The sequence below is a fragment of the Entelurus aequoreus genome, linkage group LG24, assembly GCF_033978785.1.
Source record: "Entelurus aequoreus isolate RoL-2023_Sb linkage group LG24, RoL_Eaeq_v1.1, whole genome shotgun sequence".
NCBI lineage: Eukaryota > Metazoa > Chordata > Actinopteri > Syngnathiformes > Syngnathidae > Entelurus > Entelurus aequoreus.
Window position 1 is genome coordinate 19,010,269 of NC_084754.1, and position 15,000 is coordinate 19,025,268.

General features: G+C 39.6%; 1 protein-coding gene across 2 annotated transcripts in view; it reads right to left on the reverse strand.

The window, feature by feature from the left end:
- Positions 1-4,490: 4,490 nt before the first annotated feature.
- LOC133641737 (ETS homologous factor-like) overlaps positions 4,491-15,000 on the reverse strand; it is an 11,020-nt gene continuing 510 nt past the window's right edge. Inside the window, exons 2-7 of one of the 2 annotated variants that reach the window (XM_062035692.1) lie at positions 12,116-12,253; positions 11,760-12,020; positions 5,029-5,070; positions 4,897-4,941; positions 4,747-4,800; positions 4,491-4,644 (exon numbers count right to left, since the gene is read on the reverse strand). In XM_062035692.1, coding sequence (XP_061891676.1) covers positions 4,577-4,644; positions 4,747-4,800; positions 4,897-4,941; positions 5,029-5,070; positions 11,760-12,020; positions 12,116-12,200 — 555 coding nt within the window. In that variant the 5' untranslated portion in view covers positions 12,201-12,253 and the 3' untranslated portion in view covers positions 4,491-4,576. Of the gene's footprint in view, positions 4,645-4,746; positions 4,801-4,896; positions 4,942-5,028; positions 5,071-11,759; positions 12,021-12,115; positions 12,261-15,000 lie in introns of both variants that reach the window. The other variant, XM_062035691.1, reaches the window with a different exon arrangement.

The window sequence follows — 15,000 nt, forward strand, 5'->3', positions numbered from 1 at the left end:
TAATAACAATATTGCTCATATTTGGTTAATTTTCAGGCCTGTAAATTGAATATTGTTGTCAGTTTTTTGAAGTTTTTAGAGAGCATATAATGAGCACAACAGAGGACCCTCAAACTGTTCAATCAATTGTTGGCTTTTTATTTACGATTCCGAATGCATAAAAAAAGCCAACCATATGTGTTCTTGTCTAATATAAGGATTGTGAACGAAAAACACCACATCTCTTTCAAATGTTTGCATATTTCGAGTATGGATGATCTTATAACATTGTCAGAGTGCAGAAACGTTACTACTGCGATGTCAATCTCCGAAAATAGCCAAAGGTATTCAGAGCGCAATATTCAAAATGGCTGACTGAATTTGTGGCATTTTCTGATGTTCAACCTGTGTTTTCACATACTTTGCGGATTGTAAACACAATTGAATATGGTTTAATGGATACAATGAAACACAAATAAGCCTAAAAAAGTCAAGTTGTTTTTCCACTCTACTGGTACTTTAAATCTTGGGGTGGTACACTATAACTATAAACCAACATTTCAGCATTTTATTCTACTGTTGTAGTAAACCGGCCTGTAGAAAACTATCAGAAAGACTTCAGGAAACGCCTCCTGATATTTGTTTTATTTTGTGGTCTTGATTTACTAAAAAATATTTTCACTGTTTACTTGTTTAGGTTAGTCTTGTAATTAGACTTTATAAAGAATAATTTAAACATGAAACATGAAGCCACCATAGTTTCCTTAACTAACTTGCCCCGCCCCTCCTCCTCGCTTCCTTCCTTCCTTCATTCCTTCCTTCCTTCCTTCCTTCCTCTCCGCCTTCAGTTCCATTTCAAAAAGAGATAGCCATAGCAATGACGCTTGGAGGATCCTTCGTGCTACCGGTGAGTATCCACTGTAGAACACAATCAAGGCTACTACATTGGGTGAAACAAAAAGTTGACTATATGGGAGTTATTTCATGTTTAGCGAGATTTTATAATGTTGAAAAAAAAACATATTTAGAAGGTTGTAAGACGTAAACAGTTTTTTAATGCTCCAACGATGAAAATATGTTGTTTATTTACAATATTCATATTTTGTGAATATTTGTTTATTTTGGTCAGGCCTGGAACTAATTGGCCGCGGTAGACGAGGGACGACTGTATGTATGCTTTTAAGCACCTTGCTTTGTTCAGTGGGCCAATGCCATGCTGAAAAGGAAAAACCTGTCCCCACAAAGTTGGCAGCGCAGAATTGTTAAAAAACGTTATGATAGAGGTTGGGAAAGATAAGGTACTGTCTTCGGGGCTCTGATGCAAAGTTCACCAAAATTTGGCATTCATTTCAGGAACATGTTGATTCCTTGAGCCTGGATGCTGCTGCTATTGTTAAGGCGCATACCATTGATCAACTTAAAATTCTCAGTTTACTTGCTAAACATTATACATTCCAAGGTATAGTAGCGACGCACACTAATTTCATTGTATTATTACCTTAGTAGGGTTTTCTTTAAAAATGTTTTTATTTTTTGGGGGGGAGGGGCTTCATGTATGTGTGTGTGTGTATGTTTGTATACATATATGCGTATCCTTGTTTTTATGTTTTCATAACGCTTTACTGTATTTGTGTAGGTGGGTGTGTGTGTAGGTATGTATGCATATATATATACTTTTTTTTCCTCCACTGACTGTTAAGTTTAGTCTTATTGAAATGTCTCTTCTTGTTGTCTCCTTCCCCCTGTTGTTTGTGGTGTTTTGTGGACATTTGCATTGCCAACATTTCAATGTATACTGCCGTATATGTGTTGTAAAAATGGAAAATCCTAAATAAATCTTTCAAAAAACAAAAAAAACAACAACATTATGGTAACCCAAAACATTGACAAAATGGGTAAACGAAAAGGTTTATATACTCCTGATTCTTGAAATGTTCAAGATTTTTATTTTTATTTTATTTACATTTTTTATTTTAATTATTATTATTATTTTAGTTTAATCTTATTATTTAATTGTGTGTGGCGTCACGCGGGTCTCGCTTTCTGTTGGGTGGGGTCCGTGCTCATGTGGCCTGACCTTGCTCTGTGGGGTCTCTGTTGGTGACTGGATGTGGTCTGGATGCTGTGTCTCGGTTGTTTGGGCGGTGGTGTGTTTGTGCGGGTTTGGGTTGGGGTGGTGGGTTCTTTTGGTGGTGGTGGTGGTGGTGGTGGGGGGGGTGTCGGTGTCTCTTGTTTGCGTGTTGGCGTTTGGGCTTGCTGGCGGGCTGGCGCTGGCTGGTCTCCGTGATCCTGTTGGCGTGTGGTTGCCGGTCGCGGTTTTTTTTTGATCGCTTTGATTTGATTGGGTGGTGCTGGTTGTCTGGGGGTGTTGCGGCTGCTGTTTCTGCTGCCGTTTGTTTGTGGTGTGGGCGCCCGTGGCTGCTGGGTCTGGTGCAGGGGGGTGGCTGATGTTGTGACTGGTGGCAGCGCGCGCGCGTGGTGGTTGTCGGGGCTGACAAACTGTGTATATGTATGTATATGTGTGTGTATGTATGTATGTATGTATGTATGTATGTATGTATGTATGTATGTATGTATGTATGTATATATATGTGTATGTGTATATATGTGTATGTGTATATATGTGTATGTGTGTGTATGTGTACATTTGTATGTGTATGTATATAGATATGTATGTATATTTCTGGGGGTACGTTCGGGGCCTGCCTGTCGGGTGGGGGTCGGCGCCTCGGGCTACAGCATCCGGACTGCGTGTCTGGAGCTCCTGGGTCCCACCGTCCATCCCTTCCGGGTGCCCGTCTTGGTTGGGGCCTGCTGGGTCTGGTCCCTGCGTCTACTGTGGTAGCTTGGTGCTGCAGGGTATTCCGAGGTGCTGCAAGTCGGCCAGTTGTTGGGGCGGCGACCTTGTGTGTCAGCATGTCTGTGATCTTCTTTTAATTCTTTTTTTTAATTTTTTTTTTAATAGTTTTTTAATATATTTTATTAATATTATTATTATTATTTATTTATTTATTTCCCCCTACCTCAGGGGAGGACTCGGGGGGGGGGGGGGCGGTTGCTGGTTGTTCCATCTCCATCGTTGGGGTCCCTGCGGGTGGGGTGGGTGGTTCCCGTGGCCCCGTGCTGGGTGGTCCTGTGGCGGCCGGTTTGGGTGGGGTGGCCTGGGGCTGGCCTCGCCGCGCTCTCCGGGGGTGGGGGGTGGGCTCGTGGGGGCCCGGTTGCCGGTGGGGCGGGGGCGGTCTTCCCGTTCGGTTGCGGGGGGTCTCCGGGCCCCTCGGGCGGGGCGTCCCGCCTTTCTGCCCGTGTGTGGTGGGGTCTCTCGCTGGCTTGGGGTCTGGCTGCCCCCTGCTTTTCTCGTGCCTTGTCCTCTGCCGGGTGCGTCTGTCTGCGGCCTGCTGCTGGCCCTTGTGGGCGGCACAGTGGGCCGGGCTCTGGGGTTCCTGTCGCTGTCCGGCTTGGCTGCGTGGGGGCGGTGGTCCCTGGTTCCCTGGGCACCACACCTACTGTTTGTGGGTTGGGCTCTCGGGGAGGCTGGGGCCGTACTCTGGCTCCCGCACACACTGGGAGTCAAATGTATTGTACATGCAGATTCACATATACTCACTTGCATACATACACACATACATAGGTACCTACGCTCCCACATACATATACAAATACAGTACATATTTACACACTCAAAATTTGTACATCCACACGCACACTCATTACACAAACATACTATATACACATACTGTACATATACATTCACTGTACAAACATGTACAAAAAGTGTTTGGTGGTAGCGGGGTTGTATAAGTATGCAGCTGAGCCGCATCAGAGTGGTCAAAGAGCCGCATGCGGCTCCGGAGCCGCGGGTTGCCGACCCCTGCCCTAGAGTAAACTGGGTATAACACATGGCACACTGACAAACCTTAACCTATTGTTACTATAACAATCTACAAGGTTAATGTAGGTTGCTTCTCTGTCTTCCCCTCCATTTTTCTGCATTCTTTCGTATCTCAAGCTATTATTACGTATATGTATTGTTGCATTTGAACAATTGTATTGTTGATAATAAAGGTAAAGTATTGGTATTGTTTATTATCAATAGCGCTATTTCTATTGGTATTCACATTGCTTCATTTTTAATGTAATAATGCTCATTGTCATTTCTGTATTTTTTTTTTTTTTTCACTAACTGCTTATTTGCTATTACTTTTACCATCATATTTGTACATGTAGTATTTGCTGATGTTGCTCTGTTGTTGTTGTTGTTGTGTTTGCTGTTGTTGTTTTTGTCTCTCTGTCTAATCCCCCTCTTGTCCCCACAATTCCCCCCTCTGTCTTCCTTTTTTTCTCTTTCTATCCCCTCCTGCTCCGGCCCGGCTGCACCAAATGATGATATAAATGCATTTAATAAAGTCAAATACAAATAAGGCAACAAGAGAAGTATCCTACATTTCTCATTTGTAAAGTAAATCTGAACAGCCGATATGGGCATCTACATCTACTATATGATTTGCCCGAGAAGCTGGGCAGGACGTTATAAAAAAAAAAGAAAAAAAAAAGAAATGTTCAAGATTTGTGTCCCAAGACTGCAGTCCAAATGGAGGTTTTAAGTTTTTTTATTGTACTTACTGTGTTTTTTGACTTGCTGTGGACGATTGTAAGACACTTGGATTTCTAAGAAACAGATATTATATATTATTGGATTTTTTTCCCCTTACAAATGTGACATGTAAAAATATTCATACGTCATTTGTATATTCATTTATTTACTCTTACCAGGGCTGGAAAGCGAGGGTGAGACATGAGGGGGTATCAAGGAGTCAAAGACTTCTATATCAAACAGAGGTAAAGGCAACACTTTCATCATGTATTTTGAATTTAAAAAAAAAGATAGAATCAAAGATCAGATGTGTACTTTTACTGTACCTATTTGCGGAGAGCTGACATCTGAAAATGCATAGGGAATGTCTACTGTAAAAAACAAAAACAAACATTGGATAAAATAATTGTTAGAATATTACAATTTGTATCCAGACGAGACAATTTGATTTTTCTTACACTCTGGTTTTAGTTCTGGTTGATTTATTTCTGCATGGTCCCCTGCAAGGTAGTGAGAGAAAGCATAGAATAAAAACATCACAGTTTGAGTTTTTATTTTAAATGGGAACTTCACTTTTTGGGAATTTTGCCTATCATTCACAAGCCTTTTGTAAGACAAGAAAACATATGTTTTTCTTTTTTTGTTTCATTCTAAATTTCAAATAAATGCGATCAAAAATCTGCTTACAATGGAGCCTATGGAAGTCGCTCTATTATGCTTATAAAAGCCCTTAAAGGGAAACGGCACTTTTTTGGGAATTTTGCCTATCCTTCACAATCATTATGAGAGACAAGAAGACAAAAGGTTTTCTTTTTTTCGCTGTCTAACATGTAAAAATCGGGTTGTTCTTGGTGGCTAGCAATGCATCTAATAGAAACAATCAATTCTACATCTGAATCACTTTAAAAATGTGTTCAAAAACCATCAACAATACTTAATTTACGTTCCGTAACCTGTATAATAACCAAACTGTAGCAACATTGTTATTGTAAGAGAAAACACATCGGCATGCCTCAGGATTAGCTGTAAAAGCTAACTACAGAAAGAGATAAGCTAGCTTCAACGACAACACAAAATGTGTTTTAGTTTGTAATGCACAACACAATGATAGAACATCAATCTGTACTGACTGAAAATCGTAAAAAATCATATTACAGTATCTGTAAAGTATTAGCTCACAATTCATGTTTTGTTTGTACTGAGCTAGCTAGACAGCGAATGTACTGTAGTTGTAATAACACGCATGACGTGCTGCAATTATCATTGGAAGAACTGGAAGAACTGTATAACTCCCGCTGCCTGAAGAAGGCAGCCAACATACTCAAGGACCCGTCCCACCCCGGCAACAGCCAATTCGATCGGCTGCCTTCCGGCAGACGTTTCAGAACCATGCGAACCCGCACAAATAGACTCAGGAACAGTTTCTACCCCCGGGCCATAACTGCACTAAACGCAGCTAAATTGTAAAAAAAAACAAAAACTCCCTCACGTGCAACATGAGGAAGCCACCGGTCAATCACGATCCGGGACTGTGCAATCAGCGATTACATGCCAACTGGACAATATTTATCATATTTATTCACACATTTAATCCACAATAAAAAGGAGGTAGGAAATGCTGACTCCCACCCCCTTAGCACACTGGGATTCAGCATTACTCCTCTCTAGTCACTTTATACTTTTTACTGTCTCGTTTTCTTTTACATTGCCTCTTAGAGTGGTCTTAGGCCACATTGTATATTGCATATTGTGTATATTGTGTTGTTTTTGTATATTGTGTGGTTTCTTCTTTTTTTTTTAAAATGCCAAGCACCTCAGGGAAGCAATCTAAATTTCGTTGGACCTGTACCTGTACTTGCACAATGACAATAAAGATCATTCATTCATTCATCAATATATATATAATGGCTTACTCGATGTTTGTTTTGGTCCAGCTGGCCGGGGATGTTTTCTTCCCATTGAATTTGGGTAAGCAATCCATTTATATCAAAATAGCTTGGCTCCAAGTTCCACATTTATAGTGTTAAAAGCACTTTCACCTCACTCTCTGCTTCCATCTGCTCCAACATCTCACCCTTCCTTCGTGCTCGCTTCCATGAGCAGTAGCTCATCCTCAGTATGTTCATCGTCAAAAATATAAGGCTGTAAATCTCTATTTGTCTTTGTTGTTTGTTACCACCTCTGCCATGATCAGAACACATACACACGTTAGTTTCCGTAAGTAAGAACACACATTTGTTGCCAGAAGTTGGATGTGCGCTGCTATGGAAAGATAAATCAATGCACCAAAGAAATCAGTCTTCGTGTTTAATAAAATGATAAAAATACAGTAAATATTATGGTAACACTTTAGTATGGGGAACACATATTCACCATTAATTAGTTGCTTATTAACATGCAAATTAGTAACATATGTTGAAGAGGTTCATTTAGCCTACTAATGTGTATTTATAAATGGTTGATTTATATAGGCTAGTAAGGTAAAGTTTTGTACCTGACAAGTTTCGGCTACCTTGCTTCTGCAGCCTTCATCAGAGGTGTCACGTGATGTTAGCGTGACGTCATCTGTGACGTGTTATATGGATTGTTCCATCACACCTGAAGTGGTGGGATGGCGGTGTCCCCTGGTGTGCGCCGGGGTCACGCTAACATCACGTGACACCTCTGATGAAGGCTGCAGAAGCAAGATAGCCGAAACTTGTCCGGTACAAAACTTTACCTTACTAGCCTATATAAATCAACCATTTATAAATAAATAAAAATTGTAACATATTGGCTCTTAATTAGCAGAGGTGGGTAGAGTAGCCAGAAATTGTACTCAAGTAAGAGTATTGTTACTTTAGAGATTTATTACTCAAGTAAAAGTAAGGAGTAGTCACCCAAATATTTACTTGAGTAAAAGTAAAAAGTATGTTGTGAAAAAACTACTCAAGTACTGAGTAACTGATGAGTAACCTGTTCGTTTAATGATGACGGCAACAAATAATGCACACAAACATAAAAATAGCAATGAGCAAATTCAGAGCCAGGAATATCTCTTAAGCAACTAAAACTTAGACTTAGACTTTGAATTCCTTTTTATTGTCATTCAAATTTGAACTTTACAGTACGAACAAAATTTTGTTGCCTTAGCTCATGGTAGTGCAGGATAAAAAAGCAATAAGGTGCAGATATAAATAAATAAATAGGTTTCTGTACAGATGAATATATTGCACTTTTTCATATGCATCCGCGTTCATGGATGTATGTTATCTTTTCTTTTTTATTCCAGCGGGGTAATCCATTTTGGGGGGAGTTGAGGGGATAATTATGATGCGTTCAAGAGCAAACAATAATATATATTAAATAATAATACATTAACATAAAAAAAATTAAGGCAAATTGAGTCACAATAACTTAACAGCACCATAGGCTCAGTAGGCAGAGATTACAAAGGAAAATAAAAAGTTAGCCTTTACGCAAACCATAAACTGATAGGTGTGGGCTGCATCTGGGAACACACTGATTGGTGTTTCTATGCATGCGCGTGTGTGTGTGTGTGTGTGTGTGTGTGTGTGTGTGTGTGTGTGTGTGTGTGTGTGTGTGTGTGTGTGTGTGTGTGTGTGTGTGTGTGTGTGTGTGTGTGTGTGTGTGTGTGTGTGTGTGTGTGTGTGTCTATGAGGCTGTAGTACAATAATACATGTCCCCACACGATGTACATTTGACAGTGATTCATAGCAGGGAAGCTAACATCAGCCTACAGTGACATCCAAAATATCTACTAACGTTACTTACCGCAATGTGCTTTGTTGAGTTCATGTAAGCTTAAGGTTGTTAATCATGTGACCGCCTGGCTCTGTTTGATTGGTGAAACGGAGTCAAACGTCACCAGTGACTGTATTTGATTGGTGAAACGCATGCATGCGATAGATCCTACTTTGAAGGTCTGTCTGACAAACCAAAAAAAACAAAGCGTGCATTAACAGATCGATAAAAATCTGTAGCGAGTAGCGAGCTGAATGTAGATAAATGGAGCGGAGTAAAAGTAGCGTTTCTTCTCTAAAAATATACTCAAGTAAAAGTAAAAGTATGTTGCATTAAAACTACTCTTAGAAGTACAATTCATCCCAAAAGTTACTCAAGTAGATGTAACGGAGTAAATGTAGCGCGTTACTACCCACCTCTGTTAATTAGTCATTATTAAGTACTTATTTATGGATTATTCTGCATGGCCTTATTAAACAACCAGTAAGCCATTAACTAAGAGTCTTCCCTCAATAACCTCAGAAATATTGCTTATAAGTAACCCTAACCCTTATATGTTCCCCTAGTGTCCAAATAACTCTAAATTAAGTCTTTGCTACTTTATAAGCAACTAATTAATGGTGAATATGTTCCCCATACTAAAGTGTTACCAATATTATATATTGTTTTGAATGCGTCTGTTACTACATTATAAATATACTTGCAGTGTTGATGGAGGGTTTTGAAGTTGTTTTAGAGGGCTTTCGAGACTATAATAGTGACTCCTATGAGCCGCATGTTTCAAGTGTTTTTCTCATCTTTAACATGTGTGTTCTTGTCTCTCATAATGATTGTGAACGATAGGCAAAATTCCAAAAAAGTGCAGTTCCCCTTTAAGACTTTATACTTGCTACAAACCTCTGTATATCTTTAATGGTTAAAATACTGACATATTTATATCAGTCGTATGTATAGTGGTACCTGAACTTAACAGTGCCCCAACTTAAGAGTGTGTTGAGATAAGAGCAATTTTTGGGCTAATTGTTGTGCTTAAAATTGCAAGCAAACATTTGAGTTACAAGCATCAAATGCAATTCAAAATGCAACAGTGAAAATCATTCCAAAACATCTGGTCTTACTCAATAGCATTAGCTTATAGTTTAAGATAGACATAACTTTGTTTTCCAACCATGGGAAGGAAGGGAAGAAAGTGAGTGTGAAGGACAGTGATGAGAAGAAGTGTATGATATTCTTTGAATTGAAAACAAGATATCATCAAATCCTTGACCAAGCGTGTCACCAGCTTGGCAAAGAAATTCAAGCATGTCACTGCTTGTCTGCGCCATACTGTAGCAGAATGAGTCTAAAGGCAGCCAAGAATGTAATACTAATATCTAAATAGAGGCCATTTATCCATAAAAAATATTAAGATGGAGAAGCAGGTGGAAAAAGATACCATAGAAGTCCACTTTTCAAGATAAATACTGTAGATTATTATTACTATTGCATCACTTCAAAAACTACTGTAGTTGTTGGTATTAAAGGCCTACTGAAACCCACTACTACCGACCACGCAGTCTGATAGTTTATATATCAATGATGAAATCTTAACATTACAACACATGCCAATACGGCCGGGTTAGATTAGTAAAGTGCAATTTTAAATTTCTCGTGAAATATCCTGCTGAAAACGTCTCGGCATGATGACGTTTGCGCGTGACGTCACGGATTGTAGCGGACATTTTGGGACAGCATTGTGGCCAGCTACTAAGTCGTCTGTTTTCATCGCAAAATTCCACAGTATTCTGGACATCTGTGTTGGTGAATCTTTTGCAATTTGTTTAATCAACAATGGAGATAGCAAAGAAGACAGCTGTAGCTGGAAAGCGGTGTATTAGCGGCCGGCTGCAGCAACACAAACACGTAGCGGCTACGTCGTAGCCGGTGTTTCCTTGTTTATATTCCCGAACGATGACAGTCAAGCTTTACCAGTGGCCTGTGGAGAACTGGGAGAACAGAGACTCTTACCAGGAGGACTTTGAGTTGGATACGCATGCTTGTGGAGATGGGACAACAGAGACTCTTACCAGGAGGACTTTGAGTTGGATACGCGGTACCGTGAGTACGCAGCTGCGGCTTCCAAACATTTGATCGCTTGCCCGTACGTGCGTGTCGCTATGTGCATGTCACGTACGTAACTTTGGGGAAATATATGTGCTGTATGAACTTTGCGGAGGTGAACGGTACTTTGGGCTGTGGGATTGAGTGTGTTGTGCAGGTGTTTCCTTTGTATTGGCGGGTTATATGGACGGGAGGGGGGAGGTGTTTGTTATGCGGTATTAATTTGTGGCATATTACATATAAGCCTGGTTGTGTCGTGGCTAATAGAGTATATATATGTCTTGTGTTTATTTACTGTTTTAGTCATTCCCAGCTGAATATCAGGTCCCACCCGCCTCTCACAGCATCTTCCCTATCTGAATCGCTTCCACTGCCCTCTAGTCCTTCACTCTCACTTTCCTCATCCACAAATATTTCATCCTCGCTTAAATTAATGGGGAAATCGTCGCTTTCTCGGTCCGAATCGCTCTCGCTGCTTGTGGCCATGATTGTAAACAATGTGCAGATGTGAGGAGCTCCACAACCTGTGACGTCACGCTACTTCTGGTACAGGCAAGGCTTTTTTATCAGTGACCAAAAGTTGCCAACTTTATCGTCGATGTTCTCTACTAAGTCCTTTCAGCAAAAATATGGCGATGTTGCGAAATGATCAAGTATGACACATAGAATGGATCTGCTATCCCCGTTTAAATAAGACAATCTCATTTCAGTAGGCCTTTAAACTCTATCATAATGTTTTTATACAAGCTTTCTACAATAAAAGTTAGTGTTTCTTTTTAAAAGACATGTTACATGATAAAAGTGTGCTGTTTTGCGAGGGCCAAGTACTAAATTGATTTAAAATAAATTACAATGGGAGAAGTTGATTTGAGATAGAAGTGTTTTGAGTAAGGAGCACCATCACAGAGCCAAATAATTTGAGGTACTACTGTGAATGCAATAGGGAGAGAGAGAGAGCGAGAACTACAGTTTTTGTTGTTGCTTTGCACTGTGACCTGTCATTCAAACCTGTTGTACACCTAATTGCGTCATTTCATGTGTTTATAATGTCTTTGATAGCGGGCGTAGATAAAACGGTTGACAGATAGTACACCGGATGTTCGTGAAGCTAAAACATTACGAGGAGATTCATGACTTCATTACTTTATGTCAATTGCCTTTTCGTTGGATTCTTGATTGAACTTAATGTTCATGTTGAGACACGCAAAGGTTACCTGAAAAGTCCTTATTCCTTGTGTCTCTATTGTGTATGCTATTGTAGAGTACCACCCCTTACTGGCTCTGTGACTTTTCTCCTTCTGCACGTTTTTTCCTTTCACTTAAAAGACAGTCAGAGTAGACGTACCGTTCCACTTGAGCTGTGTTATGCCGTGGAAAAGAATGGGTCCCAGACTTCCTGCTGCACGAACAAAGTCCTGGTAGGTCATTTTGCAGAGCTGGTGGCCATCCATATCAAAATTTTGGAACGGGATATTGGGGGCATCAATCTGGTTTATGTCCATGACCTGCTGCAGCCACTCCCACACTTGGTATTTACTCCAGAACTGAGGCTGGTAATCATGAATCCAGAGGCGACCACTTCTGTATCCAGACATCATAATTGGAACTGGAAGATCACGTTAAGAAGTTACCATTTTTTCTGTCAGTTAAGACATGGTAGAGGGACAGAATGTGTGTGCAAGTGTGAGTCATATGTATCACCATTTGGATGACAGCTGGTCAAAGCCCACTGGTTAGAGGTGGTAATCTGAGTGTCCAGAGAGATGTTTAGTGGAGTAACGCTCATATTGTTGCTGCAACACTGGTTTACCCTGGCATGGGTGCAGCTGGAGAAGAGGACTATTGGCTGAAAAGAAAAGCATACGTAATTCTTTCAGCTCCGAAAAACATCGATACATTTTACAGTAATTCTGATAGGAAAATTCGAACCCAGTGGGCATTTAACATCAATATGGCATCAATAAGTTCTGACATCAAGATCTTATCAAAGATAGATATAAAAGTGTTAAAACATTGACCCCCGTTTCACAGCAAAAGACTGACATTAATTTGACCTCAAAATGTATTTTTACATGTAGTGGTTTAAAAAATATCAGGAGTATAGATTTGTTTTTATTTTGTAATCAGGTGTAGTTGCAAACATTAAAACTGCCAATAGAACATTACATATGAAGTAACATTACACAATCACTAATAAAACAAGCTAAAAGGCTGAATAAATTCACAGCAATTACTTATCTTATAATTGCATGACTTTCACAGTAACAGTTCAATAACTTGGTAGTTGGGATTCTAAAATTATTTACAACACAGTTATAACAAAAAACTGAAATAGGTTGAGACTTAAAAGTGAATTAGGACGCAGTTAGAATGATGTGCTGCAACTTCACATCTGAAGTTGCAGCATTCACAAACCCCTTCAGTCTTTTCGGTTTGCGAATGTTTACATCACGCCAAATATGCCTATATCATCATAAATTATGCGTCTCACCTGGATGATAGAAGAATGATGATGTAATCTGACAATTTGGTACACTTTGACAGCTAATTTAGACCCGGAATTGGCAAAAACGACAGGAAAAAACGCTTGGTTCCACCCCCCTTTTCTTTGCGAGGATTATTAGTCATTCTTTATCTAAATGGGAGCGTATGAACATCGCAGCAGTCGGCATCCTAACGACAGTAGACCTTGTACAGTAAGTGATGTTTTGTCGGCTCTCGTGAAGTCTGCAGTGAGTAGTCATCAGTGATGGAGTTGAAAAATGTTTTTATTTCATGATGAGTTTTTAAAATGAATGGACCGTGTTTGCTTAAAATGAGCAAAATATGAAAATATTATAAATAAATAAATGATAAATGGGTTATACTTGTATAGCGCTTTTCTACCTTCAAGGTACTCAAAAGCGCTTTGACACTATTTCCACATTCACCCATTCACACACACATTCACACACTGATGGCGGGAGTTACCATGCAAGGCGCTAACCAGCAGCCATCAGGAGCAAGGGTGAAGTGTCTTGCCCAAGGACACAACGGACGTGACTAGGATGGTAGAAGGTGGGGATTGAACCCCAGTAACCAGCAACACTCCGATTGCTGACACAGCCACTCTACCAACTTCGCCACGTCGTCCCAATTAAGTGTTATTATAAATGTATTTGTTACTAGATTACATATATACCTACATCATGTATATAAAACCTTAATGGAGGTGTTTGGAGGTTTTTTAAGGGCTTTATAGGCATAATAGAGTGACCCCCATCAGCTCCATTGTAAGCGCACTTATTTACATGCATTGGAAAAAAATACATCCGTCGTCATGTCTTTTATAATGATTGTGAACTTTTAAATACAGAAAAGCTCAACGAAAGCTGTAATTACCATCCAAACAGAAAAAAAACAAGGTTGTAATTGGCTAAAAAAAAATAATTTTGCACTATGGATGACTGAATGAAAGTCATATTCAGTGATGCATAGCGATTCTGCACTGGGCAAGGTGAGGATTCTGGAACTTTTGTTTGGTGTCGTTCCAATGAGATTTACAAAGATGACTGCCTGAAGAAAACATGCCTATTTCCACAGTCATTGATTATATTAGTCTGCATATCAGGTAATGGCAATGGGCAGATGGCTGTCGTTACATCTTCAGAAATGCACAAGTTTACATTGACATGTTGTACACTTTTCTTATTCCATCAATGGAAATTATTTTTCCAGATGATAATGCATCTTGCCATACAGCAAAAACTGTAAAACTTTCCTTGATGAAAGTTACGTAAAGTCATGGCCTGCAAATAGTCCAGATGACAATCCAATTGAAAATCTGTGGTGGAGATTGAAGAAAATGGTCCATGAAAAGTCTTCAACCTGCAAAGCTGAGCAATCAGAGAAAGTTGGAGCCAGATTGATGAAGAGTACTGTTTGTCACTTGTGACTGCAGGCTGTTATAAAAGCCAGAGTTGGTGCAACAAAGTACTAGTTGTGCGTTGTATTGTGTTTTTCATGGTTTTAAATTGTTTCCTCAGAATTGAGTGATTCCAAATTTTCCACTCTGCTTGATCTTAAAAATGCAACTCTTTCTTACTACCACAATACATGTTTTTGATTTATTTTAGTGTTTCTTTAAGCAAGAAAATACTGTTATCTGCTTTTTCTACAAAATTAAACGACTAAATGAACATCATCCACGTCTGGGGATTTGATAATTTTGCCAAGGTTTTTTTTTAATGAGAAGGATTATGTTGAACAGGCATGCATTGACTGTTTTATAATTTTATACTTAACAAACTCCCTTTAAGATCTGGGTCACATCTTCATAAAACACATTCACTTTGACCTGTGTGATTATAAACAGAAAGATCTGGCAAATCAGGTTAAGGCGCTTAAAGATCAGTTTGTGCCAAGAGAATCATACCAAACTGGATGAGCGCTATAGACCATAGCAGTGTGTTTAATGGCTGGGTGCGTACTGGCTTTAAAACCAGTATTGACAAAATGGTGTGTAATTTCTGTCAAGACAACATGCATATTTGTTTTTATTGAACGTCCACACAGAGATATTTTATACAACTTTTTTTTTCCAGTTT